Raw genomic sequence first — 20,540 nt, 5'->3', positions numbered from 1 at the left:
CATCCTGCGGCTGAGACCGCCGCGGTCGGGGACGCCAGGCGGAGCGACTCTCCAGGCCGACGCGTACACAAACTCTAACATAGATACAGATACGCAATCACCCCCCCCCCCAGCACCCCCAGCACCCCCATCCCACGCCTTCGCCGCTTTGTACCCCCCCCAGTCTGCTTGCAATCTGTACCATCAGTGTCAGGAAATGTTTTTCTTCTAATCGTATCAGTTGCCATCATTTCACAAACAGACTCAAGGACGCAAACACACACACGCCACATTATTCTTCATATCATCTGAAAATACAACATATATATCATAAAGATACAACATATATTGTAAAAAGATCAGAATTTATATAGAGATACAACATAAATCATATAAAGATACAACATATATCATATATAGATACAACAACATGTATCACAAAGATACACACACACACACAAACACACACACAGACACTGATTGTCTAAGTATAAGTGATTGTCATTATGCTCATGCATGTCACATCTTTAACCCATATGTGTGGTATAGGGATTTGTTTTATTTGATTATACATGGCTCATCTCATAAGCACATGTAGTATATTATGTCTGTTTTAAATCAGTTCAAATAATAAGTTGATTTTAATCACAGAGTACCTCACTGCTCTACATTTGATATAATTGTAATGTTTAAGGTGTAGATCTTATAACTGGGCTTAATAGTCAGTGATATTAGTTAATCATTTACTTTAGGTTATCTTATAACTGGGTCAAATGGTTATTCATTAACTTGCTGTTATGGGGTCGTTGAACAGCTAAGGCCTTTAGTAAAGACTGGATCCACAAAGAGGAGACATAATGTGATTAACAAAGAGGGAAGGATTTGACAGATTGAGACACTGTTGTGTGGTAATATCCTCCCTCCACACACTGATGAAGAGGTGAATGGAGACTCCACTGTTGTTGTGACGTGTTGGAGGAAACGTCTCCAGAGGTCAGAGCTTATTGTCCCCCCAGCCACCAGTGAGTTGAGGAAGAGCCAGTGGGAGGGACTGAAGACTGGGCCCACGTCAGGGGGCAGGACCCCTTAGAGACCTGGGACTGAACACTGGGCCCACGTCAGGGGGCAGGACCCCTTAGAGACCTGCTGGGACTGAAGACTGGGCCCACGTCAGGGGGCAGGACCCCTTAGAGACCTGGGACTGAAGACTGGGCCCACGTCAGGGGGCAGGACCCCTTAGAGACCTGGGACTGAAGACTGGGCCCACGTCAGGGGGCAGGACCCCTTAGAGACCTGCTGGGACTGAAGACTGGGCCCACGTCAGGGGGCAGGACCCCTTAGAGACCTGGGACTGAAGACTGGGCCCACGTCAGGGGGCGCCCGGAGACGTGTTTTTTTCTGAAGCGTTTGGGAAACGACTCGCTCCGTAAAAGTCCGGACGCAAACGAGGCGAACGCCTCCGCAGTCAGACGGGCTGCGGACCGCATCGTATGATCCACTTTGGGAGAGGAAGACAGATTACCAAGGTGAGGAGACGAGGAGAGGAGAGGAGGAGAGGAGACGAGGAGAGGAGAGGAGGAGAGGAGACGAGGAGAGGAGAGGAGAGGAGGAGAGGAGAGGAGGAGAGGAGGAGGGGAGACGAGGAAAGGAGACAAGGAGAGGAGACGAGGAGAGGAGAGGAGGAGAGGAGAGGAGACGAGGAGGGGAGAGGAGGAGAGGAGACAAGGAGAGGAGAGGAGGAGAGGAGACAAGGAGAGGAGAGGAGACGCATCGTATGATCCACTTTGGGAGAGGAAGACAGTTTACCAAGGTGAGGAGACGAGGAGAGGAGAGGAGACGAGGAGAGGAGAGGAGACGAGGAGAGGAGACAAGGAGAGGAGAGGAGGAGAGGAGACGAGGAGAGGAGAGGAGGAGTGGAGACGAGGAGAGGAGACGAGGAGAGGAGACGAGGAGAGGAGACAAGGAGAGGAGACGAGAGGAGGAGACAAGGAGAAGAGACGAGGAGAGGAGACGAGGAGCGGAGACGAGGAGAGGAGACGAGGAGAGGAGACAAGGAGAGGAGACGAGAGGAGGAGACAAGGAGAGGAGACAAGGAGAGGAGACGAGGAGAGGAGACGAGGAGAGGAGAGGAGACAAGGAGATGAGACGAGGAGAGGAGACAAGGAGAGGAGAGGAGACGAGAGGAGGAGACAAGGAGATGAGACGAGGAGAGGAGACAAGGAGAGGAGACGAGAGGAGGAGACAAGGAGATGAGACGAGGAGAGGAGACAAGGAGAGGAGACGAGACGCATCGTATGATCCACTTTGGGAGCGGAGGACGTGGGCGAGACGGACGGTCGGACCCTTTTGAGGGACGGTCCTTCAGACGAGGACGAGGCGGAGCTCTGGGAGTCTTCAGCCTACGGTCGGAGGACCGAGGAACGCTCTCTGTGTCTGTTCCACCGAGAGGATCCAGTCGGGCTGGAACCAGAGGCTCCATCTGCACCCTGAGGGCCTCCTCTCTCTCTCTCTCTCTCTCTCGCTCTCTCTCTTTCTCTCTCTCTCTCTCTCTCTCTCTCTCTCTCTCTCTCTCTCGCTCTCTCTCTCTCTCTCTCTCTCTCTCTCTCTCTCTCTCTCTCTCTCTCTCTCTCTCTCTCTCTCTCTCTCTCTCTGCCTCAAAGAAGGCAGTGATTGAGCAGCAGTTCTGACGCACAGATTTTGACATTCCGCCGATATATAGTTGAATGTATGAATAAGGCTCACAGATTATTATTAATTAATTATTATTATTTGTGTTAGTGTTTCTACTGTTTTTTAAGTGCGGAGTACTAGGTACTAGGAGTACCCCTATAGCCTATATATCATATATATCTCATGAGAACCCTTCCTCTCTCTCTCTCTCTCTCTCTCTCTCTCTCTCTCTATACATATATATATATATATATATATATATATATATATATATATATATATATATATATATATACATTTGATTGAATGTATGAATAAGGCTCACCCCATGAGACGGTTGAAGTGTGAACGAGATATGGCATGTCACTTCTTAACTTCTAACTACGTTCTTATTCAATTATTATTAAGTAATTATTTCTTTGAGTACATGGTAAAGCGCTACATAAAATATATCATATGTAAACCGAATGTATTATTATTATTATTTTAAGTTTTAAGTTATTGTGGCTGTACCAGCGGGACCCTGGCGCCATCTGGCGGCGACTAGAGGAACTTATTATCACTTCTTATCTACTAATATACGTTCTTATTAAATTAGTATTATTAGGGACCGAGCAGAACCTGCAAGGTCCCTATTGTTTTTGATCCGATTATTATTATTCTTCTTCTTTTCCTTTACACTCGACTGCATTTTTCCCCCCCTGAACATATTCGAAAACTCATTTTTAGGGACCGAGCAGAACCTGCAAGGTCCCTATTGTTTTTGGTCCGATTATTAGGGACCGAGCCAAACTTGGCAAGGACCCTATTGAAACCCTCGTGATTATTATTATTATTATTTTTAAACACTTCGACTGCATTTTTCCCCCCCTGAACATATTCGAAAACTCATTTTTTTTTGGTGCAATTGTGGGGACTGGTGAAAAATTTGATATTCTAGCCCTCAAATTAACATTCGCCCCTAGGTGGCGCTATAGCAACTGTTCAAAAGTGCAAACTTTGCACAAGCAGCACACGTCACCGGTTTGACCTACACTCATGAAACTTTGCACACACATGAAAATCCTCATGATGAACAAAAAAGTCTCTTGAACTGAACACTTCCGGTAGCCATATTTTCCGCCATTTTGAATTTAGTTAAAAACAGTAAATTCCCCAAGGATCCAAGGTTTTTCGACTTTGACCAAAATCCTTTGGCACATATCATATATGGCCCATTATCTTCAATCTGACTTAAGGATTAGTCTGTACAATAAAGTTTAGAGCACCAATGAGTTCTAAAAGTGGTGTGGTTGAAACCTCGAAAATAGTTAATTGCTCATATCAACGTCAAGTTGGACGCCTATGATGTTGGCCCCAATACAAAAGTTGTTCAGAATCAAATTCTGAACAAGATAAAGTCAACATATTTTCAAATGGGGCGTGGCATCGAAATGGGCGTGGCCTGACACTAAAATCGCCACAGTTCATAGACGCAATGTTTGATTTCAGCAGGAGCGACTTAGTGGCCGTTAGGTACCAAAGTTCTAACTGCTCACCAAAAATTTAGTCGATTTAAAAAACAACATGGCCGCCAGAGCCTCAAAATCACTGTGCAGAGACTGTAATAGTTATGAATATGAAATTCACAGCACACGTGTAAACTGGTGCCGATAGCTCACATACCAAAATTCGTGTTTCTATTTTTTGTAGCGCCCCCTACAGGAACTTTAAAAAGCAGCCCCTGCGCCACGTTTCACCAATATGTATGAAAATCGGTAGGCACGTATAACGTGCCAATACCTACAGAAAAGCCTCTTGGACCCATGCTCCAAACCCCACTGGACGTCGGCTATTTTCATTTTTAATTTTCACTCTCGGCGGCCATTTTGAATTTTTTTCACTTTTTTGCCTTGTATTTGAATGAACTCCTCCTAGGGAATTTATCGGATCTGCTTCAAAATTGGTTAGTACAGTCATGAAGTGGTGCTGAACCAAAATCATGCTATTTGTGATTGTACGTTGAAGGGCGTGTCTGTGGCATGCCATTAAAGTTGGCCATTTTTGAATTCCGTCGCCTTGTATTTGAACTAACTCCTCCTAGGGAATTTATCGAATCTGCTTCAAAATTGGTCAGTACAGTCATGAAGTGGTGCTGAAACAAAATCGTGCTATTTGTGACTGTACGTTGAAGGGCGTGTCCGTGGCGTACCGCCAAAGTTGGCCATTTTGAATGGAATTTTTGCACTTTTTCGCCTTGTATTTCAACTCACTCCTCCTAGGGAATTTATCGGATCGTTGATATAGGGTTAATGAATTTATCGGATCGTTGATATAGGGTTAATGAACATGTAATTCAGTTAAATGTGGTCTTACATGTTAATGTCAAAACAATCAGTAGGACACCACAGGAAATCTAACCCCATCCCAGTAAACCAGGAGTACCATTACTAGTGTCTTTTTGGTTTATCGAACCCCATCCCAGTAATCCAGGTGTACCATTACGAGTGTCTTTTTGCTTTTTGACAATACATGAAAGGTAAAGCAAAAACTGCATTAGCAATAGCATTTAAGTATAAAAAACATGCATATTATAACATTTAATGTCATGACCAAGAGATGCAAGAACTTTTATTCATTTCTTTATTTTATTCACATTAAGATAATTCATAAAACACATATTATGACATGCACATTATCAATACAGTTATTCATGTTGTCACTGTTCATGTTCTAAACGCCTAGATGTAAATGAACATAGAATCCCTTCATGGTTAATGTTCCCTTGCCTAGATGTAAATGAACATAGAATCCCTTCATGGTTAATGTTCCCTTGCCTAGATGTAAATGAACATAGAATCCCTTCATGGTTAATGTTCCCTTCATGGTTAATGTCAAAACAATCAGCAGGACACCACAGGGAATCGAACCCCATCCCAGTAAACCAGGAGTACCATTACGAGTGTCTTTTTGCTTTTTGACAATACATGAAAGGTAAAGCAAAAACTGCATTAGCAATAGCATTTACAATTCAAAATATGCCATAGCTGCATTTCATTTGGGATATTTAATATAGATAACTTTGTTGTATAATATAAATGATTATCAATACTTTTTTTAGTTACAAATGCTGTTGCCAATGCAGAAACGAAACCCTTTGATGATATTTTACGTGCAGTAGAAGAACCTATAAAAAAACATGCATATTATTACATTTAATGTCATCATGATAGAAAGAAGCCAAACCAGCATGACCAAGAGCAAACAGCATGCAAGAACTTTTATTCATTTCATTATTTTATTCACAGACATGCACATTATCAATACAGTTTTTTTCTAAACTCCTAGATGTAAATGAACATAGAAGCCTTACATGTTAATGTCAAAACAATCAGCAGGACACCACAGGGAATCGAACCCCATCCCAGTAAACCAGGAGTACCATTACGAGTGTCTTTTTGCTTTTTGACAATACATGAAAGGTAAAGCAAAAACTGCATTAGCAATAGCATTTAAATGTTTACAATTCAAAATATGCCATAGTTGCATTTCATTTGGTATATTTAATATAGATAACTTTAATGTCTGCAGTTATTAATAACTGTTGTATAATATAAATGATTATCAATACTTTTTTTAGTTACAAATGCTGTTGCCAATGCAGAAACGAAACCCTTTGATATTCAACATGCAGTAGAATAACCTATATATAATTCATAAAACATTATTTCATTATTTTATTCACATTAAGATAATTCATAAAACACATTATCAAAACAGTTATTCAAGTTGTCCCTGTTCATGTTCTAGACGCCTAGATGTAAATGAACATAGAATCCCTTCATGGTCACTGAAATATGTCGGAACGACAACAGCATGTACATCATAATGTGATGTTTTCACATACACATGATCAATTAATGTGCCTTTTTCTGTTGTAGCTTGTTTGACAATTTGGATAAATCCTTTATCGATCATGAACTGGCAGACAGTTGATGATTTCAAAATGTTGTCATTGAAATCTCCCATGACAGCAATTGTGGTACTTTGATGATTTAGCCAATCAAGTACTTTGTCAAGGTTTTCTTTGAACAATGTCATGGTATATGATGGTGGGCGATAAATAACGGCCATTAATATATCGTATGTAGTGCAGTGGTAAACCAAACATTCTAAATTTACAGTTGGTACCTGGATAATACTGTATGCCAAATTGTTTGCACTATACATGCCAACTCCACCATGTTGTTGGTCTTGAATTTCTTGGAATAAGGAGTTGCTGCTATCGTACGACAGACTCCTTGGATGGTTGTGAAAAGCATAACCATCCAGTCGTACAGTTTCCAATGAGGAAGCTGCCGGCAACCATGTTTCAGTAACAGCAATACAGTTAAGCCGCAGATGCTGTGTACACAAAGCCAAATCTGTCACATGTCGAGTCAAACTTTGCACATTCATCAAAAACACATTAAATGGTGGTGTAGTGAAATTATTAACTGGAATATTTGGGACCAAGAAGGGAGGCATGGTTGCAATTGCATCCTGAATTTTGGGTTTGCAATATATCGCTTTCTCGTTAAAGTCCTGAATAATTAAACCCGAATAATCTGTAACGCGACTTAAAGCCACATATGCTTGACCAGCTGCAAAGATTTTCTTTAGCGAAACTACGGCTTTATCTACAGTAAGTCCTTGGACTTTATGGACTGTACAAGCCCAGGCAAGCCTCACTGGAAATTGCCGGCGCGATCCACCGTGTTTGGTAACTCGTTCCTCTTCTGCTTCAATGCCCGTGGAAAGCATTTCAACAGCAGGGGAAAATGCAGAGCAATTCCTCCTTTTAGTTCCTACTTGATGATCATCAAACTTTACATAAACGGTCTTTGGGAACCTATCATCATTAGGTGGATAAACGATATGTGTGATTATGCCACACACACCATTCACTAAACCGTCATCGACATCCAGATTTTTCAGCAGCATGACACGAGCACCTACTCCCAAAAGCAGGGTCTCTTCCAGACATGTACTGTATGTTTGGGTATGATGTCCATCCCTCAACTCAAGCTTGCCTGTTTTCTTACTATTTACAAAATCTTTTGCTTCGATCGTAACATATGCAGGACAACTCTTGAATAACTGTTGAATGTTATGCTCATTTACTTGTCGGTTCGTAGGGAAAATGTGTAAAGCTGAGCTCTCTTCACCAGTTTCACAACGCTTTAATGATTGAATGTCCGAAGCCAGCATGGGGGTCCCTTTCGCACGACATCTAACCCTGTTCAACAACTCCGCAAAGACACCATCTTTTTGTCGGACAACAGTTTTCAGTTCCACCACCTGAAAATGTGTCCACAAACCGACAGTAACATCCTCTGAATACAACGCTTTCCCTTTCACTGGAGGCAACTGATAAAAATCCCCAACTGCAATTATGCAAACGTTTCCAAACGGGGAGTCACCACACTGTTTAATTTGTCTTAAACGTCCATGGATGTAGGCCAATAGGTTATGATCAACCATGGAGATTTCGTCGATTATCAAAATCTGCAAGCCACTATATTTAGCACGCAAAGAATTGAGCTTTGCCTCACCCAGTGGAATGTAAGGCAAGCGCACGTCTTTACCAATGCCAAAGGAACTGTGAATAGTACCTGCATGTATATTGTGTGCAGCTATCCCCGTAGGAGCAGTTAGCAAAACGCAAACGTCGTCCGGATTACGACAGCCTCGTGACAACAACCTCATTGCCTCGTACTGCACAGCCTTTATTAAGTGGCTTTTACCTGTCCCTGCACCACCTGTGACAAAAACGCGCAACGCAGCTACCTTCTCGCCATTAACCTTACTTAAACACCACTGCCTAATCCTGTAAAAGACAGACAGCTGGGTTTCATTAAGAGACCGAATTAACGCCAAGCCATCACTCCTGCACAGTACATTCTGTCTCTTCTCTAAATGACTAACTTCTCTGCTATTAACCACTAAATCCGGAATAACTTCTACAGGCCCATCTGAAGCTTCTTCACTCTCCCTACGCTCTTCCAAACACTGTAGACGCTCCTGCTCTTGCTCCGGGCAGAGCTCACCCCAGGCGTCTTCTAAAACCACATCACTGTCTACCGAATTCCGTATATTATCTAACTCTTCAGCATTGATTTCAAATCCCCTGCGATTTGAATCAACTATGGACTTCACTGAATGCAACAGTCCATCACTTAATCTAACATGACCACGACTATGGAATTCTTCAAACGTTTCGAAACCTGCGGGTCTCAGGTGCATATCTAAACGAAACGGTAAAAACAACTGCAACTGACTCTGATAAAACAATTCTGGATTCTTTGTTTCTGAAAAGCGCGCATAACGAACCACTGCAGGTTCGGAAAGCGTTCTTTTCAAAATGAAGCCACAATTGTTCTCTAGTTCTATCCTTTTGGCAGATCGCTGTGATTTGCTCAAAACGCGGTACTCTGAGGCTAATGTCGCCATACACATATCATTAAACACACTGTCCCTTGGCCTATTCTTATATCTATCCATAAAAGTAGTCATCCACATGTCCTCTGTGCTAAGGTCATTGGATGATGCCTTTTGTTTTAACACAGATAAAGGCAAACTCATTTTAACAGTATTCTCCCCAACTGGAACAAACACAACTGCCCTAGAACACTCCCTCAAATGCATTCCTGTCAACCTATACACAGACTCTTGGGCACACACATCTCTATTGTGTAAATACACACTTCCTAACTTTTTAAGTGCGTCCTTAGCACTACTATTTCTATCCTTAGCCGATTCCCTCTGTGCATTCCCTAACAATAATCCTATCTCCCGCTCTGCTTTTGAAATATACGAAATAATGTACACTACACACGCATACGCGTCAACAACATATTGGATATCAATATTTGCATTCCAACATTTTAAAAGTGGTTTGCTATAGTGATTAATCCAAACCTCACTAGTTTCCCTGCTTAAAACAACACTAGTCTTCCTAGCACAAATACCGTACGCCTCCTCAAACACCCTTTGGTCTACCTGTAAATGATCAAACAACTGCTCTACACTGTCAAAACTGGGATTGTCATCTGAAAGGGCCTCTTTTATTTTGGTCATAGTGCGCACTGCCATTTGTTTTTGTTCCAATTTAATCCGTTTCCTAAGTTGACATGCACATTCTGACAATGTCAGTGCTCCGTCTTCTTGACATGTGCATGTTTTGTCCTCCTCCTCCTCAATAGGCGGGCGAGATATAAAAGTTCTCGCAGACGGAGGCTTAGGAAAATTAAAACGGCAAACAGTTCCATTTTTCTTACATGTTTTTGAATGCCGTTTGGAATGCTTTTGCACAGATGAAACGATGTCCAATAGTGTCTCATCCTGTGCGGGTAATTCACATGTTACGTAATTATCTATAAATTGAATTACCTCTTCATCTGAATTTCGATCAATTATTGGAGCATTTTCGATCCAAAACAGGCAGTGAACATGCGGTGAACCACGCTGCTGGAATTCAACCCTATAGAAATAATCCTTAATTTTCCCAATAGGATTAGATGGAGACATCAAAACCTCTTTCAGAAAACAATGCCACCTAAAATCAAACATCCTCGCCGCAGTAACCGGATTACGCCGCAACAGTTCACACCTATCTGCCCACTCCAGCTGTTCAGCCGTCTCCGTCCTACCTTCCTGCTTCAAAATGCTACTCAAAAGATTCTTCCACCGCATGTCGGCAGAAGAAAAGGAACAAAACCACGTCGGGATCCCCAGCTGACGGACACAAGCTAACAAATCGCGCTGCACGCCCTGCCAATAAGATGGGGTACCTCTAATAGGTTTAAGAAAACGATACCCATCGTCAAACTGCAACAACTGCTTGAATTGATCCTCGTTGTTTAATACGCTTGTGCTAATCTTTTTAAATTGCCCACCCTTTCCCTTCCGTAACGCAATTGATACGTTTGACACAACCTGTTCAACCTCAGACATGTACTGAGCAAAGAAGATGTAATCAACATTTTGTGCAAACCTACCATCAGCGTGTAAAATACGGTTATTAAAATAACGGCACAAAGTTAAGCGGTGTGGCCTGGCGTCGTGGTACGTCGCGGATCCAGTCGGAAACAACACCGGGAAACATTTTGCTTCATTTGAATGATCAGTCAACAACTTGACGGGACTGTTTCCCTCTGCTGGAGCTAAATTTAATATGTTATCAAAATATTGATCAAGGGCTTCTTGACCAATGTCAACAGGCATAAGACAAGTGTCTTGAAACATACAATGCTGTTGTCTGTCATGCAGAAGCTCATCTTCCTCAGCAGCATCGTTACCATTAACATCTACTGCTATGTTACCGTTATCTACTGCTATGTTACCGTTATCTACTGCTATGCTATCCTTATCTACTGCCACACTCTCTTGTTCCCTACAAAACTCATTTAGCCACACTTCGTTAAATTCGATATCTTTATAATGTGCATTAGACCGTTTCAGATACTGCAAAGCCTGCTTTATGCGCAAACTATCAACATACTGGTACTCATAATGCCCTTTGTATGTGAGCTTGCGCTTCAATTTAACAGGTAGCAAAGATCCATCCATGTCTGAACGTGGAAGCAAATTGCTCGTCTGCACAATATTTGCAGGAACACACGTCACAGGCCCATGGACGCCATTTTGCCCACCTTTAGGCAACGCTAGTAACTTCATGAACGGAATATGCAGCGCGATTAAATGTTGCTCTAAATTATTCAGGCATGCCAATTCTGGGGGAATGTAACACGTCTCCAAATTATTTATAGCACACTCAGGTGGCATTTGACCTGTACTAATTTTATGGTGACACGTATAACAAATCCACAGCTTGCCCCTAGCTGTATCTAACCACTGACAAGGCAATACGCAATCTGTACTACATTTATGCAAATACGCTTCACTAATACATTTACCTGCAATTTCTGTTATTTCTTTAGTTTTACTATAATCCTTGATGCTACAAGGTGAAACTTGATTCCTAAACAACTTTCTAAAACACACACAGCAGACGAAATCCGGGCCATCAGTTACTTTGGCCAAAAAGTGCTGCATAACTACATCAAAATCCTGCAATGTCGCTTTTATATGTTGCCTCTTCAATTTATTATCTGCAACAACACGCTGCCTATGAGACTTATTTGTACGATATTTACTTTTACTAATTTCCTTTAATGTGTCCCTGTGAGTCTTATTATCACGATATTTTGACGTACTCATTTGCTTTACTGTGTCCCTGTGAGTGTTATTTTTACGATATTTTGACGTACTCATTTGCTTTACTGTGTCCCTGTGAGTCTTATTTTCACGATATTTTGACGTACTCATTTGCTTTACTGTGTCCCTGTGAGACTTATTATCACGATATTTAGTTTTACTCATTTCCCTCAATTTTACCTTGTACCAACTTTTTGCCTGATAATTCATTTTCATGTTTTCTAGAGCTTTTTGCCTGTTTTCCTGATATTTTATTCTATTTAGTAATTTATTTTTATTTACTAAATAATTAGACTTAGATTGGGCTTTTACAGATGTAATACACTGTTTTATTGGTTCAATAATGTCTACTTTAGTTTCTAAAATTGAGGACGCAACCGAAGTCAAATTGTCTGCACAAACACTATGTTTTCTAAAATTGTAGCTAGACCCACCCACTTTGCAATACCCATAGCAACACTGCATGTTTGGCTGCTGAACACAAACAACAGTCTCATAATGATTACCATTACAATTTTCTAAATAAATTCCCTGATCTGACAACGACTCGTACTTACAACTATATTCAAGCCAGCGACCATCACAGTAAGTGAATATACTTACTCCCAAAATGTCTGCTGCTGCTTGAATCTCTACTTCAGTGGCCCAACTACCGACATAGGCCATTTTTGAGACTGTGAGATATTCCTCCATGGAAGAATACTCAGTTCTCAAAACACCACCATTAGCTTTCAAATGCTTAACCACAGCAAGTCTGATTCTCCTGTGATTCTTTTGTGTACCACACACAGACTGACAAACTGCTCTAAAGAAACAATTACCATCCCCAACAATTTTCTCCTTTAGACAAGGAGCACCCAATGGACCAACTTGTGTAGAAACTAAATCTACTTTCTCAGAGTCAACATGTAACTGTTTGCACAGAGTTTCTACAACTTCACCAGAAAGCGGTTTAAACTGGAGGGCTTTACTCGAAACATCAGCTACAAAAACAACATCCGAATCATAATCACTGTTTATGAACTCCTTCGATGAAGTAGAAACTAAATCTACTTTCTCAGAGTCAACATGTAACTGTTTGCACAGAGTTTCTACAACTTCACCAGAAAGCGGTTTAAACTGGAGGGCTTTACTCGAAACATCAGCTACAAAAACAACATCCGAATCATTAACTTCACCAGAAAGCGGTTTAAACTGGAGGGCTTTACTCGAAACATCAGCTACAAAAACAACATCCGAATCATTAACTTCACCAGAAAGCGGTTTAAACTGGAGGGCTTTACTCGAAACATCAGCTACAAAAACAACATCCGAATCATAATCACTGTTTATGAACTCCTTCGATGAAGACCCAGTCGTTAATGTCGGTAAACTACAACCCAGCTGAATTCCCCTGCCGTCTACTGCTACTTTTGAACCAGACCTCTGGAAAACACAAACACCGGCAATCTCAAACGGTTTGGGAGGTTTCAATGCTGTTGCAAACTTGCAGATGTGCTCAAAAACATCATCTAGGCACGTGAAATACACTACAACACTCTTCCCGTCCCCGTCCACCATCCCGTCCGCACTGCGCGCATGCGAATCAACGATAGCAAAATGTCCACCTTGACTAATGACTGCGCATGTACTAGCACCCAATGTCAGTAAACATGTGCGATATTTAACAAACATCTTTAATAATCCAGATCTGAGACTGGTGAGAAAACCACAATCAACCAGCTCACCTGTCACCACATCAACATGTCCACAAACATGTTCCCCATACTCAAAGTCAAACGTTTGTCCATCAATAACAGACTGTAGAGGCAAATCAGGAACACTAAGCAGTTGCGAACCATTGCTGGTGACATTGCTGTCCCTCAACCTATTGTACAGTTGATCCCCCAAAACAACAACCTTGTCCAGATTGTCGGTCTGCCACGAAAACACGCTATCAATGGAGTGTTTTGCTATGGCTACCAAACTGATAGCCATACACTGAACTCCATTGTGTCGAAACCGAGAATCTCCCTGATGGAAAGATCCCCTGACAGAACTTGCATTACTCTGTGAACTGCCACCCTCAACTACAGTTGCGACTGTGACATCAACATCTACATCTGTCTGCAATGTAGCACTGTCAATGTCAGAATCCGCCCCCACAGACAAGCTGCTAATGGCATACCACTCTGCACCCAAAGACTTCTTTAGATTCTGAATATGCAACATCAGATCAGCCAGACACGTGTTAAAGACAGCTACAGACCTGCCAATATTAGTTGGAGAACCAGATACATCACAAGTACTACAATCAACTACCACAAAGTAACCATTGTGCTCAATGACAACACTCACAGCACCGTGAAGGTTCAAGAGACACATTCCATCAGTCAACAAAGGTTCCTGTAGCTTTTCGAAGAACACAGAGTCGTCAGAGCTGAAACCTCTGTAGACTGATGGACCAATGGCTACATTCCACTTTCTGCCAAAAACACTGTGCTGTTTTAAGAACTCACACAGATCACTATCAAAGCCACTATCCCTAGTTGACGTACCTACAGAACTAGCCAACTTCTCGCCTTCTGAACAAATGGTATCGACATCTCGACCACCCCATGTACACACAGGGGCAATAACGTGTTTAAGCCCAGCTACAACACCGCACGCAATAGACACATCAGTTGCTGTCGCCGCAACTTTGCCATTAACGCCGGAAACACCAGCAGGTGACGGGGCACCTCTGACATTAGCACCAGAAACAACAGCCTGTGGCTGTTTCTCGGCACACCTGCAAGAGTGAGGGTTAGCGTCAACCTTACTTTGGATGAATCTTGATGGGCGCTGCTGCTCCTCCACCTCCTCCTCCTCCTCCTCCTCCGACAAGGTCACGGTCACGATCACGGCACTCGGCGTCGCATCCCCCTAAAAAAATGAAGAAAATACATTAACAAAGCTGTCATTATTGCATTTGAGAGAACTTGCTAATCATATACAATCATTTGGAACAATTTGTTTTGGCCAATGCACACAAAATTAAACTGATTTAGAATAAAGTGTACCAACCTCCTCCACAGCAGTGGTAGGCGATGGCTCCGAGGACACGGTCACAGCAGCAGGAGGAGTCGCATCCCCCTAAAAAAAGTTTAAAAATACATGAACAAAAGTGTCATTATTGCATTTGAGAGAACTTGCTAGTCATAGCAATAATTTTGTATGTGTATTACACAATTTGTTTTGGCCAAAGACACATGCACATAGAATTAAACTGATTAAGAATAAAGCGTACTAACCTCCTCCTCTGCAACCACGTCCACAACACTGGCACGTGTCAGCCTGGGAGACACCCCAACGCTGGGTGCCGCCTTGACCTGTTTACGCAAAACAAAACCATGTATTTTATTATCGTTTTCAATAATTGCCAAAGTACTAAACAAGTAAAGCAAAGAAACAATTGCATTACATTAATAAAATGAAATGAAGACAAACCTGGCACATTGCAAGTCTCCTCTTGCAGGCAACACGTCTCGGACGCTGCTCCACCACACACGGTGTCTGATTAAAGAAAATCAAACACACTTTTAGAACATATATAGGAGTGTTTTAAGGGAGAGGATAGAGTTTTAAAAGACCTCAATCAACACATCACATTTTCAGCTTACCTTTGTGTGTTGTGGAACAGCAGCTGGAACCACGGCGTCCATCGCAGCCAACATGGCGGTGCTGAAGATGACAGGGTTGAGTGGGATGAAACACTCCTTCAGCACGATGGGACATCCGTCCACCTGTGAAATAAATACAGAAACAGAATATTAGTCACAATTACTGTTGAGTAAATCAATGTGCATAGATATATAATCAATATACATATGTTAACAATTAATGTTACAATATACTACAAACCTGATGCCGAACCAGGCGCCTTTTTGACGGGCTGAAGAGCCGATCCGCAGCTTGGATCCTCTGCAATGACAAATAACAATTATTTGATTAAAATGAATGCATGGTGAACATTTTTGAATTTGAACTATGAACTGTTTTGCAAATATCAGTGGGAAAACACAAGTACTGTATGCGAATATTACCGTCTTGCCGTTCACCACTTCCATCCAGACATACGGGTCAGAGGGGGGAGACGAAGGGGGAGAATCCCTCACAATCACCCTGGGAGGGGTGATTGGACCCGGCGATGCTGGTCTGGGAACATCCGGCGCCGTTGGCGCTGGCGCCGGCACTGGGACGTCCAGTTGCATGTAGGCAGCATGCCACAGCAACTTGGCAAAGATACCCATGCCCTCCTCATCGCTGAGGTGAACCTGAAAATGATAGAATAATACATTCACTAACAATAACATTAACTTTCAATTAATAATACTATCAATTCAGCTACAAATAAGTGTAAATGATCAACCTCCTTTGCACACAGTAGGCTACTTACACTATCTCTGACCCAGAGATTCAGGTCACTGAAGGGGAAGTGGTCGAACGTGGCGTAGTACGCGATACCTAAGAAATGAAAAAAAAAATTATATATAAATATACTTGCATATATCAACAAATAAAGTAAGCATAAATCTGTTTGTAATACATGAGAAAATATGATTCATTCAACATGTAACATAAACATCTGTTCGAAACATACCCATCGACTTCGCCACAGAACGGAACTCCCGGCTCATGTGCTCCTGCAGTTCTGGCGCAACTGTCAGGCGTGGAACAAAGTCCACCACAAACACCTACACAATAACAGAATAACAGATTTTAAATACAAATCTAGTTTTGTTCAAAATGACATTCCATTTAAACACATGTACGCTGTACTGCAACACCTCATGTACGCATTTTAATAACTGAACAAAAAATGGCACGTTACACACAATCAACGAAATAACTTACATTCTGCCAACGCTGACGAGCGCTGATCAAGAGCTTCCCAAACTCTTGTCCAGCCACCTCGTGGGTAGGGCTGGTCGTCAGGTTGTTACCAGGGGCAACGATGCAGACTGCGTCAGGCGTCCGCGGCAGCGTCGCGTGGATCAGCTCCGTCCTCAGATGAGACGCGCTGGCCCCCGGGGTCGACATGATTCCAAAGGAAAGCCTTCCTTTGGAAATCCCGACCGTCCCATCCGCAAAGGCACGCAGATGGGAATCTCCTATGATAAGAACAAACTGGGAAGATAGAAAAACCTCTTTAGAAATCACGTTTTTACTCTGAACATTTGTTAACAAATTCTTAAACAATAAATTACCTTCTTATCAGGAGAAGGAGCCGGAACAACCAGCTTGTGCGTCTTCCCAGACACAGACACAGGGTACTGGCTCACACGACGGCGTGTCCCTGTACCACAGCCTATTCACAGAAAGAAAAATATTACTCATCTTGATTACACAAATATTGACCTAATTTACTAAACAACTTCACTGTGCACATAGAACTTGATTAAAAATGGAATAAACCAACTGCTACATACTTGGCACAAACTCGGGACTTGCACGCAGCAGCTCCACCTCTGCTGGCCGTCGGCCTGCCTCTCTCCTCCTGGCTGCCTGAGAGAGGCGGTACGACTTGCCGCGTGGCATCTAAAAACATATAAACATAAGATTATAAAAACCTAATGAAACCTGTTATGAAACAATGTGTTGTGTGTTTAACATTAACCACTACATTTGTTGTAGCCTACATTAGTTTAAAAAAGTACAAATGTATTCAAATGAAACATGTCCACTTGTAGTTAATAACTATGGCAATAACTAATAATTACGTGTATACTAATCAATGTTTCTGATGATACTGTGAGAATTTCATTCAACTGCATTTATTATGGTAAGGGTTTCCATAAATAGATACATACATACATACATACATACATACATACATAGATAGATGTACAACAAATCCGCCACACATTGCTACCTGGTCTGTGGGACCCACTGAGAGAGAGAGAGAGAGAGAGAGAGAGAGAGAGAGAGAGAGAGAGAGAGAGAGAGAGAGAGAGAGAGAGAGAGAGAGAGAGAGAGACAGATAGACAGATAGACAGATAGATAGATGTACAACAAATCCGCCACACATTGCTACCTGGTCTGTGGGAAACACTGAGATAGATAGATATATAGATAGATATAGATACATCAGTGTTTCCCACACATAGGCCAATGTGTGGCGCTGCGCCACAGATTGAACAACGAGCGCCACAAATTGATTCTCTACTTTTCTTATTTATTTTTATTGAACGCGATTTTTTAATGTAACTCCGCCACTCCCCCGTCAACAACACCCCCCGTCCGCCCGCAACACAACTCTCCCCCACCGCCCGCCCCCCCCCCCCCCCCCCCCCCCATTCCGAGTCCTGTGTGCGCGTATGCAAATTAGCCATGTGCGCCCCCCATTCCGAGTCACGTGCGCGTATGCAAATTAGCCATGTGCGCCAGCAGTAGGGCCCTATCTTGCGCCCGGCGCAATTGACTTTCTACACGGACGCATGTGTCGTTGCTAGTTTACACCCGGCGCAAAGCCCCCTCCACCCCCCCCCCCCCCCCCCCCCACCTCCCCCCACCGCGGTGGAATCCCTTTATTATTTTAACGGCGCTACGTGTGCAGTGCGTACCTATGACAAAGTCCTTCTATAGTGTGCATACCTGTGACTATACCAAATACAGTTACCGATAATTATAAATAACTGCATTCTTCTCAGATAATCAGACAGTGTGCTGAGTACATACAGTGCTAGTAACCAACATTGTAGTAACAATATGACAAAAACAGCTGCTGTTTATTATTTAATACACAGCAGATATATACATATAATCAAGTTTACATTTAATAACAAATGAAGTATGAGAAATTAACGAACCGTAAGTAGAATGAAGATCACGTAGTTGAAAAGGGTTGAAACGTTCAAATGGACACTCTCTAAGCCTTGCAAATGCAAACACTCCTCTCCACAGTTTGAAAACAAGAGCCAGATCCCTTCTTCGACAAAGTATTTTTGTACCCTTCGCGCCACACAGTTTGAATTCAGCCAATCACAACACAGGGATGGAAGTGGGCAGCTCCAAAACCCGAACAAAGACCCCCTGTCGATTTCGATCCCTATCACGGTTATAGTGCTATTTGTGCCATTTATAGATATATGATTTATATGATTTATGCAGAATATATACCCAACATTTGAGTGAACATACATGTTATATGTATGTTCAGGAACATACATGTCCCTACATGTTACTCCCGTGTACCACAATACAATGCGGGCGCATTTACTGACGCAAATGACGTTCAGAATTGTTCACCGTAGTGTCCGAATTCTCGTTTGTTCGTACCCTATATAGTTCACTATATCATAAACATTATATAGGTAGTAACCCGCCAATAATAATAATAAACAAGTCTGTTACAACACTATATAGGGAATAGTGAGTGAGTGAGGGAATAGGGAACGATTTCGAACACAGCTCAGTGCTCCGCCATCTTGTGTCTAACTACGGCCTATGGCGGCCGCATTTCTAACGTCCAAGCAATGCCATAATGGCATACATATACAGAGATTTCGCATGAGCTGCGCTGTTCAGTGGAACATAATAATACGTCGATGCCACCGCTATCTTGCCACGGGCTACAACCACCCACCTAAATGAATGAATGTCGATGTCGATCTTTCCCAGTCTAAATGGCTCTAAAACGCCTTTTTAGGGAAATCTTCAATCGGGTCGGGTCAAACGTGTGTTTATGGTAATGCTAGTAAATATATATATATATTACACGTCCGACCTATGTCAGCAACCAACCGGCTTGAATATTGCCGTAATAAGGCGTTTTACAGTGATTTATACTCGGAAAGGACCTTCATTCTTCACTTCCTTCATTCATTCATTCAGATGCCAAGATGGAGGCATTGTTTACGAATACTATCTAGTCAGTAAACATCTGAGCCAATGCAGCGTCTACTCTTTATAGATGATGATAGGTATTTTGCTAATCACACACTATAAATATGACTAAGAAACAGGGGCAGTAAATTCAGATATTTTTGTTGTTACAACGTTACAACGGATAGAACGGATTCATATAGGCCACTTACACACAAGATGGCAGCCGCATTTCTTGCGTCTAGGCAGCCAATGATTGTAAGCGAAATGTGTATTCGCCAAGTGCCGCGAGTGCGCGGGATTTGAGCACGCACCTCTCCTATATAAAGCCGGACCGACAGATGTGTCTGGCAGACGTATTCAGCAACGGTAAGACGCGTTTGTGCTTGCCATGATTGTATTTTATGTTTGTGTGAGAAAGTCATTTGCAAAGGTTTTTTCCACTTTATTCAGTGTTATTGATAGTATGCATTGATGGGTTAACCTCTTCACGGTTTTATGTTTTACAGAACATGGCCAAGTACAATTCCCCAACCAAGTTCCCGACGATGTCGTCCAACTGTGTGGAGGTCGTGAGGCGGGACCTGCAGTTGACTTCTGTAAGTATTAAATGTGTTTCTGTTCTTATAGTGGTTTTATTATTAAGACAGTGTTTAAAGAACTATATTCGTTTGCAGTTGTTCTCAACAACAATGTGTACAATGATGTAGCTACATTTTCCATATAGCCTATGTTTGGTGCTACATTAGTGATGTTTTATTTATTCATTTGTATTTGGGTGAACATTGGTGTAAAAATATGATTGTAGG

At 42.3% G+C, this 20,540-nt stretch overlaps 1 protein-coding gene across 1 annotated transcript; it reads right to left on the bottom strand.

The window, feature by feature from the left end:
- Window positions 1-12,977: 12,977 nt before the first annotated feature.
- LOC311373109 (uncharacterized protein) lies at window positions 12,978-17,344 on the bottom strand (the record flags this gene model as incomplete). The annotated part of the gene is made up of 11 exons (XM_084489953.1): window positions 16,762-17,344; window positions 16,508-16,601; window positions 16,316-16,371; window positions 15,951-16,181; window positions 15,769-15,828; window positions 15,528-15,650; window positions 15,355-15,420; window positions 15,159-15,236; window positions 14,932-15,000; window positions 14,566-14,790; window positions 12,978-13,031 (listed from the first exon to the last, which is right to left on the bottom strand). The coding sequence occupies exons 1-11, from the start codon at window positions 16,945-16,947 to the stop codon at window positions 12,978-12,980; spliced, it is 1,242 nt and encodes a 413-aa protein (XP_084346079.1). The 5' UTR covers window positions 16,948-17,344.
- Window positions 17,345-20,540: the final 3,196 nt, after the last annotated feature.

The sequence above is a fragment of the Micromesistius poutassou genome (assembly GCF_964030765.1).
Source record: "Micromesistius poutassou genome assembly, contig: SCAFFOLD_2495, whole genome shotgun sequence".
Lineage (NCBI taxonomy): Eukaryota > Metazoa > Chordata > Actinopteri > Gadiformes > Gadidae > Micromesistius > Micromesistius poutassou.
The sequence above is the reverse complement of the archived record's forward strand: the minus strand, read 5'-3'. Positions and strand labels throughout refer to the sequence as shown.